Source organism: Haemaphysalis longicornis, unplaced genomic scaffold (assembly GCF_048455015.1).
Source record: "Haemaphysalis longicornis isolate Haplotype H1 unplaced genomic scaffold, Haemaphysalis longicornis Haplotype H1 scaffold_12, whole genome shotgun sequence".
Lineage (NCBI taxonomy): Eukaryota > Metazoa > Arthropoda > Arachnida > Ixodida > Ixodidae > Haemaphysalis > Haemaphysalis longicornis.
This window is the reverse complement of record NW_027526225.1, coordinates 4,451,691-4,467,373: the sequence shown is the minus strand read 5'-3', so window position 1 is coordinate 4,467,373 and position 15,683 is coordinate 4,451,691. Positions and strand designations below refer to the sequence as shown.

Sequence of the window (15,683 nt, the reverse complement as noted above, 5' to 3'; positions counted from 1 at the left end):
TTAGTGGGTGGCAGCTCGCCCGGATGCGAACGCTTTGCTTCTGCTTGGAAGCCCGCGACTTGGCGTTTCTTGCATGCCCCTCGCACACCACGCCAACCGTGCTTTGTATTCCAACTGTCTTGGTGGTCATGCTTGCTTGCTTTAGATGCAGTGTACCAGAAGTTCCTTAGCAGTGGCATTGGCTGCCTGTCGCTCCTCTTGTTTTGCACCAGTATTAGCATTTCATTGCCGTCATCTCCATTCCATCCTATTTTGCCGCCTACTCAATCACACTCCATTACATGCGCACGAGCGGTGATGGGATGCGCAGAGAAGTCAGACGACAGGTGCGTCAGGCAGAGGCGGCGGTGCGAATGCAGCACCACCGCAGCCAGGACGGCTTGACGTCACCCGTCTCCACACACGCTCTGTCAGTCTAGTGCATATACGGATACACGTCAAGGTCAGACGCATCCCCAAATATACTTTATAACGTAACAAAAATAAGCGGCACCCTTGTACCGTTTGTAACTAATAGTACTGGGCTCATTTTACATAGCCGATAAGCGTTTACTGGCGTGATCTTGCAGCAGTTAACCTGCACCCCCGTTCCGATGATTCCGGGGTTTGACGCACAACTGGGCTACGAGGCGCGCCATAGTGGAGCACTCCGGACTAATTTACACCACCTGGGGATCTTGAACGTGCGCCGAAATCTCGACACCAGCCTTCACTCTTTACAAAAAAAAGCTCGTAAAATGGTAGTGACGGCTGTATTTACTAACTCCTTACAAAATTTACTGCCCCAGAACGGTACGTAGGTCCTGCCACTAAGTGTGGAACCGTAACTAGTCTAGACCGTGCACTTAGTAACTGCTGCTTGTTTGATACCAACATTCACTGACTAACAAAATTCTATGAAATATTGAACGTAATAACTACAGCACTTTTCCAACTCCAAATCACGATTAAAAAGTTTTTGCAAATCTGCATGCTGATATGCTCACATTGGTTGTCTAAGTGTGATATATGCACTGTTGAATGTGTCTATGTCGCGCTGCATGCTCAGCCGATCCACATTGCTACGCGTAGATTATGCATGGCCAGTTAGTAAAATCAACTAAGTACCAAGTTTATACTGGGACAAGTAACTGGTTAGTGCCCTGTAAGTGCCAGTTTATACTGGGACAAGTAACTGGTTAGTGCTCTGTAAGTGCCACGACCTTTTTTAAGGGTGAGGGCCTCCCGACAGCGGAAAAACAGCCACCGCGGCTGGGATCTAACCCGCGTCCTTGGGCTCACCAGCGCGACGTTTCGGCCACTGAGCCACCGCGCGGGTGAGGTACAGTAAGTGCTTCGACTGCAGGAGCACTATGTGATTAGCGCTATTTTGAAGCCATAACGCCGGCCCATGTGGGACTCTCTCCAGCACTCGCACGTGTACAGCACTGCAAAGAGAATAAAGCTCTCCCGCCCCGCGCCTCACGCCATGCCATTGACGTCATGCGCGTGGTGTCGGGCAAGCATTCCTTCCAACATGGTGCCAGAAGCGGGATGTGCTGACCGCTGCTCTCCGCCTGAACGACACGTCAGCACACCCAACCAACCCTCGTTCTGAAGCCGCTTCTGCCTCGTCTGCGTGCCTTCCCTCGACTACAGACCTGCCTGCGACCTTCGCGAGCGACTCATCCTCGATGGCCAACAACAACGGCAGCGCTGCCTCGTTCCAGATCACGGCACCTGACCCGTTCACCTTCTCACCGTCAGACTGCCCCCAATGGAAGAGAAGTTTCCTCCGCTACCAGGCTGCGTCACGGCTCAGCGATCGACCCAAAGAATGCCAGGTGGATGCACTGGTCTACCTCATGGGACCCCAGGCAGAGGACATCTTTAATACCTTCAAGCTGACCACTGACGAGCAGAACTTCGACGCAGTGCTTAAAGGCTTCGAGGACTACTTCATACCTAGGGGAAACATCATCTACGAGCGGGCGAAATTCAACACCCGAGTCCAGCTCGATGGTGAGTCCATCGAAGATTTCGCAACAGCCCTACACGCACTAGCATATTCTTTTAACTACGGGGAGCTCTGCGAAAAGAGTTAATTCGAGACAGACTAGTCGTGGGCCTCAAGAACCATAAACTGTCGCAAACTCTGCAGCTTGACCCCAGCCTAGACCTAATGAAGGCTTTAACCATCACTCGTCAGAATGAAGCAGTCCAACAGAAGCAGGCAGAACTCTTATCGGGCACGCCAAAGGAAGCAGTCAACCTCGACGCTCTGAAAGGACGGCGGAGTAGACCCGCTAAAGACCCAGTTGCAACACCACCCCCAACCACACACCACACGAGGGGCTTCAAGAAATCATGCGGCTGGTGTGGCAAAGAGCGTCACACGAGGGCCATCTGTCCGGCCAAAGACTGCGTCTGCCAGAAGTGCGGGGAAAAGGGCCATTTCTCAACCGTCTGCCGCTCAGCAAATGCTCTTCCGAACATCGAGCAGAAGCCAGGTTTCCTGGGACTCATGGCGACGACGGCTTCATCCAAGTGGGAAGTCTCTCCCCTCGTCGAGTCACAGACCCCGGTCTTCAAAATCGACACGGGAGCGGACGAGACTTATCCCGGAGCGACAATTCCGACAGCTCTTCAAGCACGTCGTTCTGACTAACCCCGACCGGATGCTTCAGGGTCCAGATGGAAAGACTCTGCGCATCTCGGGACTGGCAAGGCTTCATTTCAAGCTCAACGGCCGAGAAAGCGTGGAAAACGTCTACATCTTACCTGGTCTGCGCACAGCCCTACTTGGCAAATCAGCCATCACCAACCTTGGTTTGTTACCGTCTGTGAACACTGTTTTGGATTTAAACGTCGAAAGGGACTTTCCCGACGTCTTCCAAGGGCTCGGAAAGCTACAACAGGAGTATGACATCGTGCTCCAACCTGACGCAACTCCGTTTGCCCTGACGTCTCCAAGACGGGTACCACTTCCCCTCCACGAAAAAACCAGGTCAGAGCTACAACGAATGAAGGAAGTTTGCGTAATTACTCCTGTCACGCAACCACCAGCATGGTGCGCGTCAATGGTCGTCGTACTCAAGCCTTCGGGGGGGCACTCCGCATTTGTGTAGACTACACGAAACTAAACAGCTCTGTACTCCGCGAGTGGCATCCGATCCCAGCTGTTAATCACACCATTGGCATGCATCGAGGAGCCGCATGGTTCTCGAAAATCGACGCAAACTCGGGTTTTTGGTAGATCCCGCTGACTAAGAGAAGCAAATTGATCACGACCTTTATAACGCCCTTTGGTCGTTTTTGCTTCAATCGTCTACCCTTCGGCATCTGCTCTGCTCCTGAACACTTCCAACGACGCATGAGTGACATTCTGCAAGGCCTCCATGGGGTCGCCTGTCACATAGACGACATTCTCATTTAAGTTTCGACCAAGCAGGAACACGATGAGCGACTCCAAAGTACTCTCGAGCGGATTTGACGCGCCGGTGTAACGCTAAACAAGGGAAAATGTCAGTTTGGCGTCACGAAAATCTCGTACTTAGGGTACGTCATCGAGAACAACCATGTTCGACCTGATGAGAGAAAACTCAAAGCCATCACAGAAATGCCTAGGCCAACTTCCAAGACTGAACTTCGACGGCTATTGGGCATGGCGACTTACCTCGGTCGTTTCGTACCGAACATGGCCGAACTTCTCCAGCCCCTGTCCAGCATGCTGTCTTCAAAGCAGGAGTTCGCCTGGGAGGCCGCACAAGAGGATGCATTCAGCAAATGGAAGAAACTGCTCTCATCAAGCCCAGTTCTAGCCGTGTACAACAACGACAGGCCGACGAAGATCACAGCGGATCCATCGTCCTACGGTCTCGGCGCCGTATTGCGCCAAAAGCAAGAGAACGGCCACTTCGCTGTTATCGCCTATGCCTCTCGAGTACTTACGGAAAGAGAACGTCGATACCCTAAGATTGAAAAGGAAGGTCTCTCTCTCGTCTGGGCATGCGAGAAGTTCCGTGACTACGTCTTCGGGATGAGGTTTTGCCTTGAGACCGACCACAACCCCCTAGTTGCGCTTTTTGGCTCAAAACCCATCGACGACTTAACGCCTCGTCTACAGAGGATGCGGATGCGCTTAATGCGTTACGCATACGAGGTCGTTTACGTCCCCGGTAAAGAACTGACCGCAGCTGATGCCCTATCGAGGTCTCCCGTAAGCCACGGCGAGACGAATGAGCTCGAGAGAGAGATTGAAGGACACGTGGGTCAGCTGTTATCTACGCTCCAAGTTCCACCACCTTCCTTAGACGAACTGAAACTGGAGCAACAACGCGACTAACTTTACCGCCAGCTCCGCGCATTCACGCAGAAGGGTTGGCCGAGCCGTCGCGACCTCAAACAAAACCTTAAGGAATTCTGGCCGCATAAGGGACAGCATCACCGAAGCCGACGACATCCTGATGCGTGGCTTTCGGATAGTCGTGCCCAAAAAGCTACAGGAGTCTGCTCTCCGCGTACTGCACGAAGGCCATTTCGGCATCGACAAGTGCAGTTCGAGAGCTAGAAATGCTGTCTGGTGGCCTAAGATTGACACCGACATCGAGAATCTTGCCAAGTCCTGCCGGACCTGCCTCCAGCACAGGCCTAACCGGAATATAGAAAAACAGCGCTAAAACGGGACAAAAGAACGTGACAAGACTGGGCGCTGACTAACAACAACGAGTTTTATTTCGCCGTGGCGGAATATATACCCTCGGAAACCACGAAAAGAAAGAAAGGGAGACAAACATTCAACGAATACACAAGGCGCATGTGCGAAAATAACATTCAGTGATCAAGATAACTAAGTTCTTTTTCCAACAATTCAATGGATGCCTTACTGACAGATGAAACCCCCTGCTTGTGGATGACATGTGCTTCGTAGATTTCTCTAGCACTTTTTCCTTTATACTTTCTTAGCACACGTGTCTGCTCGAAAAGAGGGGTACATTTACGATCCGCACATTCCGCACAGTGAAGAGCCAAATTACTGCCCGTTTTATTTTTCACTGTGTTTGCGTGTTCTCGCAGCCTATCGTTCAGACACCGCCCTGTTTGGCCCGTGTATGATTTATCACAGGACAACGGAATGTCATAGACTACACCGGACGAGCATTCAACGAAACGCTGGGCGTGGTTCTTCAAGCAGATCTTGGTGCCAGTTCCTTCTCCGTTAACTCTGGCGCACAACCCACTTAGTTTGTTCGGTGCACTAAACACAACGGTCACTCCGGCTCGTGCTGCAGCCTTTTTTAGCCGGTGGGAAACACCATGAACGTAGGGGATCACTGTCAACTTCTTCCGGTCGATCACTTGGCGTTCTTTTGTAGGGTTTTGGCTGCGCATTTCCTTCAGGAGGGTCTCACACACATTGAACAACAAATGTTCAGGAAAACCAGCCCTTGTCAACCTCTCAGCTTGCGCGGAAAAGCTGACCCCTACTTGATGAGAGCACGACCTAGTGAGGGCGTTCCTGAGTGCCGAGGTGGCAATGCCTCTTTTTACGATTTTTGAGTGGGCAGACGTGAAGGGCAATAAATTCTTCTTCGAGCGGGGACAATCTTCCTAACCGGAAGATGCCGCTGCAGCCGACAGAATTTCCCGACAGGCCTTGGCAGCGAGTCGGCGTCGACCTCGTCTTCATTGGAGGGGCATGGTGGCTAATCGTCACTGACTACTACTCGAGGTATCCCGAGTTGGCCAAACTCAAGTCTGACTGCGAGGGCAGTGGTAACTCACTGCAAGTCAGTTTTTGCAAGGCATGGAATCCCCGAAGTGGTCGTCAGTGACAACGGTCCACAATTTTCAAAGGGACCTGACTCACCGTTTGCAGCCTTCGCCAAAGAATACGGTTTTAAACACGTGACATCGAGTCCCCGGCACCCTCAAACCAACGGGCTCGCGGAAGCTGCCGTAAAAGTGATCAAGGGCTCCCTCGAGAAGACGGGCAATGCCTACAAAATGCCTTTGGCGTACAGGACGAGCCCGCTCAAGAACGGGCACTCTCCCGCTGAGCTCCTAATGGGTACTCCGCACTACTTTGCCAGCTTCTGCGGACAGCCTAGTCCCCTGCCTCCCGGACAGAGACAGGCTGAGGGCATACGAGGCTGAAAGCAGGAAAAAGCAACAGCGCCACTTCGACATCCGGCATGGGGCACGAGACCTTCCGGACTTGGACCCCGATACTGACGTATGGATAGTGGAGCTTAAAAAAATTGGCACGGTCAAAGAGGATGCGGATGAGCCGAGGGCCTACTGGGCCGACACGGATTATGGATCTGTTCGCCGCAACAGAACTCACCTGGTCGCAATGCCTCAGCGTGCCAGCGAGTTGCAGCAACAAGAGACAGTCCCGCGGAACCCATTGTGCACAAGCAGTGACCATTGTCACAGCAAGAGTGGCCAGTGCATAATTCCGCCATCGCGGTTTGAAGCGTGACCTTTTTAGAGAGGGGAGGATGTGGGACACTCTCCGGCACTCGCACGTGTACCGCACTGCAAAGAGAATAAAGCTCTCCCGCCCCGCGCCTCGCGCCATGCCCTTGACGTCATGCGCATGGTGCCGGGCAAGCATTCCTTCCAACAGCCCATTGTGGAGTTAGTATAAAGGTAGTGTCTATTATCCCGGCACTGACCGTGAGAATTACCGTCAGAAAAATCTCAGCGGCAGTCGCCTCTTACTGGCTAACCACGCTACGCCGAGATTCTATGGGATAAATATTCCCTAAACAGCCGCGTTCGCGGCTGCCCCTGGAGCGCTGTGGTATAGTGCTTGGTTTTAAAACAAAAAAGCTCAGGTTCGAATACGACATAGAGATGTATTTTTTTAGCTTTAAGAATTTTTCGGTCATCGGGACTTTGCTAATAATTTTTTTTACTCTGGTTCTTACTATATGAAGAGATCGACGCACAGGACTTCTAGAATGGGTTGAATTACGTTTAATATGGGTTGTGTTCTGTGTCGTTGGGCTGGGTCAGATTAGGTTTGTTGCAGTTGGGCTGAATTTGGGTAGGTTACGACGCGTTAGGTTAGGTCACGCTAGGTTCGGTGAGGTTATGTTACGTTAGGTTACGTTGGGACGCAATATTAGTCAGCGAATTTTAGGCCAGCCAGCTTTTATGGAAACTGCCGTGAGAATTTCGCGGAGGTAATTCTAACGGCTGCCGTGAGATTAGACGCAGCTTCGTATAAACCCTTCACAGTGTCACCCTACGCGGGCGTACGCTTACCGAGTAGAATGTCCACGCGGGGGGCAGAGTCAAGGCCCTGGGGTTGTGCAGCAACTGCTCAATCAAGCCGGGCGGCGACAGCTCGGGATCTTCGAACCACATGGCCGTCGGCGAGGCGGTCCACGGCGCCTTGTCCGAAACGCCGCTCCACGGATCGGGCATCTGCAGGAGTGGAAGGAATATGTACCGCTATTGTACAATGACCAACGGACGAGCCGTTTGAGAAGACGGGGGAAACAGAATTGACCTCATCCTCGCTGGACATGGCCGGCTGTGCTTCCTCTGCTGCGTCTTCTTCTTCTCAACGTTCATAGACTGCGCATCAGAGAAGGGCATTGGCCTCTGAACGAATAAATAAATAACGCTCAGGGAGGGCCGATTTAAATTGCTCCTAAGAGTATAGGAAGAAGAAGGAAAATAAAGAACACGATCTTGACGCCAAGAAGCAATATTATTTGCTCCGAGGCTAGCCTCTCGTCTAAGTTTTTGCCACAGCTAGAGAGGTTGTGTCCGCCGCCAATTTGACGGGCCGGCTACTCGACTAGCGTTATGGGTAGGATTCCTGTGATCTCGCGACTTTTTCTTTTAGTATCTCGACTCAATGCCCCGTTTTTTGATGCCGTTAAAGAAAGGCCATTCCAGAATTTTGCATTTCCAAAGGGCAATCTCGCAAGTGGGCATGTTCCATTTTCGAGGTTGCCAGCCTACAACACATCCAAGGCAAATTCGAGCGAGCAAGACGGTCACGGAAGTGTACGTCGAAAAAGAAAGTAGACGAACAAAGGGGAAAAGTGCAGCCAAAAGAAGCGACAGAAAGTAAGTGTGAAAAGAAAATTCCAATTCAACTAGGCATTGGTAGTTTATTTTTCCAATTATTTTAAAAGCGTAAATATTACGTCTACATCCTGATCTCTTTATATGGTAGAGGGCGGGCGCGGCGCGTCTCCACCAAACGACTGTTAATTTTCAGGACTAAAGTTCGAATTCTTGAGGCACGATTTTTGCTGCAGTGCGCATGTAGGGACACAGCTATTATCATCAGCATCATGACAGCGTCCACTATCATCGTCAGCAAGGCCCGCAGTCACCATGGACGATGGCAACGCGAGGGAGGTGCTCACGGCGAAATAGAACTACGGCTCCCTGCGGGAGCTTTGTAGAGGGACTCTATAAACAGAACGGGCCACGCCAAGCCCACCACCTTACCTGAATCACGGAACACCATACCTCGCGGCTCGGAGCTGAGTTGGTGAAGTAAGGTTCATTTTCTCTCACACGCGCTGTGGCATACACAGGGCGCGCCGTCATCAATGAAACTAGCTCTCAGCGTAGGAGACGATGACCGAGCCCGCAGCGGTGATCCGAACACCGCCAACGGGGAGCTCTTTCTCGGCCCTCGACCGTTGTACCAGCGCAATCGTATAGCCTGGTTTGTCCACATTGAACTTTTGACAATTAGAAGTCGCAATGGTGCTGAGGCAAAATGTCACTGTAATAGCCGCTTGAGTAGCCCCCCCCACCAGACAGCCTGGAGACACAAGCGACAGGAAAAGAAGCGATATGCATGCCTTAAAGGGGCACTGTCACAAAAATTTTGCAACTTGTTTTTTTTTTTGTTGCGATAAGTAGCTAGTGACCTACTTATCACCTGTAGAAGCCTCATTTGCTTCAGCGTGCGACGGTTGTTTAATTAGAGGCATTTTCAATGCGGCCAGTCGCAGTTTCGGTTTCAGCGGGTGTCGCGAAACGATGGATTTTGTGTGAACAAAGCTGACCACGTGACCGTCGGAGGGATATCACACAGCAGAGCTGCCGTAGCACTGTCGAATCCGCATCGCCGGCAGTTTCTGTGAATGCCCCCACGTACTGATCTCGTGAGCCGCTTAATTAGAAAGCGACCGTGGACGTGAAGCAGGCGCTGCGATAGCAAATGCTGCCGCGGCTAGAGAACGACGCGCGACGCTCGAGAGAGTGGGTGGCAAGACGCGCGCTGGGAGCAGCCGGCCGGTCTGCCTACAGGTCCGCCTACAGATGTGTTCGGCTGAGCACTGCGGCGGATATTCGATTGCCGCTCTCGTAAGCGAAGCAGATGACAATTTTTAATGCAACCCGCCATCGCATCATTAATTCCTTTTTCATATAAGCTGTCACTTGGGTACAGTTTCGTGCAGCGGTAATAAGCTATCACTCGAGCTACCTGCGCCGGCCTGGGCCACTTCGCGGCCGTGGCCGCCGCCTGCACAGCAACCGCGCGGTTCGCTCAGTGGGCTTTTCGTGTCTCCGGCGCGTGTTCGCGCCCAATGTAAATAAAAAGTAATAGAGACAGAGTGCCTGGAATCGCTGTATAACTTTGGTCGCGGCCAGCTGCCCGATGAGCTGACGAAATCACAGCGCCTCCGCCACCAACGATCGGGTCGTTCGTTCACGAGAGCAGAAGCTCCGCCCTCCGGCCCTCCGATTGGAGCGGCGAGCCGGGCGAGCCGGCGAAAAACGTCGGCAGTGCGGAAGCGGCAAACACAAACTCGTGACGTGTTTGGACGTTGTTTGTTTACAAAATATTGCCGCGAACCATACATTGGGTTTGTTTATTTGTGTTTTGCTTTTACCGCCCGGCTGCGCCGGTCTGTGTTATCTCCGTGCCAAGGGAAGCGCGTGTTCCATTCCTTCTTTCTGTGCCGCATGTGTTATCTGTTGTGATAGGGAGAGCATTCCGATCTAACGTGAACAGCCCGGAATAATCTTCTTGGATCTACTATGTTCTCGATGCGAATCGATGGTTCCAGAACCACGCGCGCCGAAAGATAAAAAGCCTGCAGAGCAGACGCCAGGGCATTCGATTCTGCGACGCTCGCCGACGCACGTAACGTCACTTTGTTGACCACTGCTTCGCCGCCTCTGTATTCTTTTCAGTTGTTAGGGGAGCACAAGTTCGCTCCAATAAACTTGTTTCTTTTCCAAACAACTGCTTCGTCCTTGGCTACGTGACATCTGGTGGAGGTGCGGGGTACGCACCCTTCATGCCCACTACAACCTCTGGAAGTCGCCAAGCCAGTCCAACAAGAGCCAGCCTCCGCGTGCAAGATTTACCACCCGAGTTCGGTCTACTACCGGAGAAGACGAAGAAGAAAAACGTCGCAACCAGCACCATGCTCAACCAAGCCAATCCTCCAGTCGTTCTGCAGCAGCCCCGGGAACCGCCATCATTCCGAGGAGCCCCCGCAGAAGACCCAGAAGAATGGTTGGAGAAACTGGAGCGCGTCCGGAAATTCAACAGGTGGGACGACGCAGAAACGTTCCGGCATGTTTTCTTTTACTTGGAAGATTCGGCTCGCACTTGGTTCGAGAACCACGAGAGCTCCTTGACAAACTGGGCTCAGTTCAAAAGCGAGTTCACTAAGACCTTCACTACCGTCGTGCGGAAAGAAAGAGCCGCCCTTTTGTTGGAAACGCGCACGCAACACCCCAATGAAGGCGTCTTGATCTTCGTTGAGGAGATGAAGCAACTATTTCGCCGCGCGGATCCCGAAATGACGGAAGAAAAGAAGTTGCGATTCTTAATGCGCGGAGTGAAGGAGGAACTGTTTGCCGGACTTGTCCGAAATCCGCCCAAAACCGTCGCCGAATTCGTTACCGAAGCCAGCACCATTGAGAAAGCCCTCGAGATGCGTGCTAAGCAGTATGACCGCAACTTTGTTGGCGCGGCCAATGCGAACGACTTTGGCAGCACGCGGATCCCGGCCGACAGCCTACGCGAGACTATCCGCGAAATAGTGAGGGAGGAGCTGCGGAAACTGCTACCGACGCCGCCGCAACCACAAGTCGCTTCTCTTACCGACGTCATTAGAGAAGAAGTGCAGCAAGCGCTGGGAACTTCAACGACGCCAGTAGCACCTCGCGAGCCGCAAGCCATGACCTACGCAGCTGCTGTACATCGCCCTCGCCCACCTGCACCCTATCGTCACGAGGCTCCGTACCGTCGTCCCCTCTCGCCGGCCCGACCACCTGCGGCGCAACCCCCTGCCCCAAGGAAGACCGACGTGTGGCGAACGTCAGACAATCGTCCGCTGTGCTACCACTGCGGAGAGGCCGACCACGTCTACCGTCGCTGCCCCTACAGGAGGCTCGGTTTGCGAGGGTTCTCCGTCGACGCACCCCGCCCCCGAACTGGCCAGCGCCCATCGGACATCGAAGAGTACCTGTCCAACATCAGCCGTCGACCAGCAGGTTTCAACCGTTCGCCGTCGCCCTACCCATACCAATCGCCGAACCGCCGTAGCAACGCTGACTTCGCCCGTGGAAGGTCCCCCAGCCCACGCGGGGGAAACTAAAAGCAGCAACTTCTGGAGGTGAAGTTGCTCTACGGCGAAAAACTGGAAACCCTCCAACGACGCAAGGACGCGGTGAAGACAATGATTCACGACATGCCCTCATCAAGACGACCCGACCTAACCCTGACGAGACTCCCGAACACGACGACAGCTATACGCCGCGACGCGTACCCGACCTGACCGAGACGTCCGTTGAGAAGACGACGACAACGACGACGCACAGTGCCCGACCGCCAACACGCACAAGCCGAGATACGACGCCCCGACGAACCCGGAACTCGAGGAAGACTGCGTCTGACGTCAAGGTGTCCATCGACGGCTTTGACGTAGTCGCCCTCGTAGACACGGGAGCTGACTATTCGGTAATGAGCGGACCATTTGCGTCTAAACTGAAGAAAGTTATGACCAGATGGGATGGTCCGCACATACGCACAGCAGGAGGCCACCTCGTGACGCCAAGTGGAACGTGCACATCGCGCGTCACCATAGACGGCACGACGTACCCTGCGGTGTTCGTCGTTTTGCCCAACTGCTCCCGCGACGTAATTCTCGGAATGGACTTTTTGACGGACAACGGCGCAATAATCGATCTGCAGACGAAGTCGATAACTTTTTCCTGCGACCACTCCATGACGCCGGAATCGAACCCCGAACACCGTGCAGCTGTAAGGATCGCCGATGATCACGTCACCCTGCCACCCCGCGCAAGCTTGATGATCACCGTCCACTGTGAAGGTGCTGCTCCCGACGTCGACGCTATCGTGGAGAGTGACCAAAGGTTGCTTCTTGACCGCGGTGTGTCTGTCGCAAGAGGCATTGCACGGTTTAAGCAGCGCAAAGCCCACGTTTTGGTCACCAATTTCACCGAGGAGTACCAGCATTTAAACAAGGGCGCTGCAATTGCGTTCGTCGAAGAAAGTCAACAAGCAAGCGACGTGTTAGCAGTCGCCGACTTTGAACGCGCACCCGACGATACCACCAAGCTTCCGCACCCCTTCGACGTGAATCCGGCGCTACCGCAAGATGAAAGGAACAAGTTATTGGCTTTGCTGCGTCGCTACAGCGAGTGTTTTTCGTCGAACTCAAAGTTACGTCAAACACCTCTGGCGAAGCACCGGATAATAACCGAGGATGGAGCACGACCTACCCGACAGTCACCGTACCGCGTCTCTTCCCACGAGCGTGAAGCCATCCGGACTCAAGTCGACGACATGCTCAACGGCGACATTATACAGCCATCAAAAAGTCCGTGGGCTGCGCCGGTCGTACTCGTGAAGAAAAAAGACGGCACACTGAGGTTCTGCGTTGACTACCGGCGATTGAACAAGATCACCAAAAAGGACGTGTACCCCCTGCCACGAATCGACGACGCCCTCGACCACCTCTGCCATGCGAGGTATTTCTCATCGATGGATCTGAAGACAGGCTACTGGCAAATTGAAGTGGACGAGAGAGATCGAGAGAAGACTGCATTCATAACCCCGGATGGCCTATACGAGTTCAAGGTGATGCCGTTTGGGCTATGCACGGCACCAGCAACGTTCCAAAGAGTCATGGACACTGTGCTAGCTGGCCTGAAGTGGCACACCTGCCTCGTATACCTCGACGACGTTGTGGTATTCTCTAGGACTTTCGACGAACACCTCGCAAGGTTGCAGTCTGTACTCGAGGCCATCCGTACGTCGGGGTTAACGCTGAAGCCTGAAAAGTGCCGCTTCGCGTACGAGGAACTGAAGTTTTTGGGCCATGTCGTCAACGCCGCGGGAGTCCTGCCTGACCCGTTGAAAACTTCAGCCATAGCGAACTTCCCAAGGCCGAAAGATAAGAAGGGCGTGCGCAGGTTTCTTGGACTGTGCGCATACTACCGGCGCTTCGTCGCAAACTTCGCACGCATTGCAGAGCCGCTCACGCGCTTGACGAAAGACAGCACCCCTTTCAGCTGGGAAGACGACCAAGAAAAGGCATTCTGCGAGCTGCAAAAACATCTGCAAAGCCCGCCCGTGCTCGCGCATTTCGACGAAAACGCCGACACGGAAATACACACGGACGCCAGTGATATAGGCTTGGGTGCCGTCCTTGTCCAAAAACAAAGCGGGTGCGAAAACGTAATCGCCTATGCCAGCCGTGGTTTGTCGAAGGAGGAGAAAAACTACTCTGCCTCCGAAAAAGAGTGCTTGGCTATTATATGGGCCATCTCAAAATTTCGCCCATACGTGTATGGCAGACCGTTCAAGGTTGTAACAGACCATCATGCGCTGTGTTGGCTCGCCAATTTGAAGGACCCCTCTGGCCGTCTTGGGCGGTGGAGTCTGCGCCTGCAAGAGTTCGACGTTACAATCGTTTACAAATCCGGGAGGAAACACTCCGACGCCGACTGCCTGTCCCGCGCCCCTGTCGACCCGCCACCACAAGACTCCGATGAAGACAGCGCGTTCTTCGGGGTTGTTACGGAGAGCGACCTAGCCGCCCAGCAGCGTGCCGACCCCGACTTGCGCGTAATGATCGACTACCTCGAAGGACGAAACGTCGCCGTGCCTAGAGCGTTCAAGCGTAACTTACCAGCATTCAGCCTTAAAAACTCCGTCCTCGTGAAGAAGAATTTCAGCCCCGGAACAAGAACGAATTATCTACTTGTCATCCCCGCAGACCTTCGTGACGAAATTTTGGAAGCGTCCCACGACGACCCGTCTTCCGGACATCTCGGCACAGCTCGCACTATTGCAAAAATTAAGGCGAAGTACTTCTGGCCCCGCCTTACATCCGACGTCACCCACTACGTTCGGAGTTGCCGGGACTGCCAGCGACGAAAAACGCCGCCGACAAGACCCGCCGGACTTCTACAACCGATCACCGTCCCGTCGAGGCCCTTTCAACAGATTGGAATGGACCTCCTAGGCCCGTTCCCGACGTCACGATCGCAGAACAAGTGGATTGTCGTAGCGACAGACTACATGACGCGCTACGCAGAGACCGCCGCTCTTCCGCGGGGGACTGCACAAGAAGTCGCCAAGTTCTTTATAAACCAAGTTGTGCTGCGACATGGAGCCCCTGAAGTCTTAATCACGGACCGCGGAACGGCCTTTACCGCGGAGCTGATGCAAGGAATCTTACGCTACAGCAACACGGATCACCGAAGAACGACGGCGTACCACCCCCAAACGAACGGACTAACGGAACGTCTGAACAAGACGATTGCGGATATGCTGTCCATGTACGTCGACGTTGAACATAAGACTTGGGACGAAGTCCTCCCGTATGTCACGTTTGCGTACAATACAGCGACGCAGGAAACTACGCAGATGACACCGTTCGAGCTTGTCTACGGAAGACGACCGACTACGATGCTCGACGCCATGCTTCCGCATCTAGAAGACGACGACCTCAACGCCGACGTCCAAGGATACCTTCAACGTGCGGAGGAGGCCCGCCAGCTCGCTCGAGTTCGTATAAGGGACCAGCAGCTGGTGGATGCCGGCCGCTACAACCTCCGACGCCGAGACGCCGAGTACCGCCCAGGGGACCGTGTGTGGGTTTGGACTCCCATCCGACGACGCGGACTCAGTGAGAAGCTCCTGCGACGGTATTTCGGACCCTACAAGATTCTACGACGTGTTGGCCAACTTACCTACGAAGTGATCTCCGATGGTGACTCCGGCACATCACGACGACGTACGCGGCCCGAAGTCGTCCACGTGGTTCGCTTAAAACCTTTCTACGGACGATGACGAACTTTTATTTTTATTTTCGGACTGTCGCTTATGTTAGCATCGGGTCGATGCACTCTTAGAGGGGGGGTAATGCCGCGAACCATACATTGGGTTTGTTTATTTGTGTTTTGCTTTTACCGCCCGGCTGCGCCGGTCTGTGTTATCTCCGTGCCAAGGGAAGCGCGTGTTCCATTCCTTCTTTCTGTGCCGCATGTGTTATCTGTTGTGATAGGGAGAGCATTCCGATCTAACGTGAACAGCCCGGAATAATCTTCTTGGATCTACTATGTTCTCGATGCGAATCGATGGTTCCAGAACCACGCGCGCCGAAAGATAAAAAGCCTGCAGAGCAGACGCCAGGGCATTCGATTCTGCGACGCTCGCCGACGCACGT

At 53.5% G+C, this 15,683-nt stretch overlaps 1 protein-coding gene across 2 annotated transcripts in view; it reads right to left on the bottom strand.

The window, feature by feature from the left end:
* LOC144161840 (uncharacterized) overlaps positions 1-15,683 on the bottom strand; it is an 81,788-nt gene that overhangs the window by 13,463 nt on the left and 52,642 nt on the right. The window contains exons 2-3 of one of the 2 annotated variants that reach the window (XM_077692431.1): positions 7,502-7,569; positions 7,255-7,416 (exon numbers count right to left, since the gene is read on the bottom strand). In XM_077692431.1, coding sequence (XP_077548557.1) covers positions 7,255-7,416; positions 7,502-7,519 — 180 coding nt within the window. In that variant the 5' untranslated portion in view covers positions 7,520-7,569. The remainder of the gene's footprint in view (positions 1-7,254; positions 7,417-7,501; positions 7,570-15,683) is intronic. The other variant, XM_077692430.1, reaches the window with a different exon arrangement.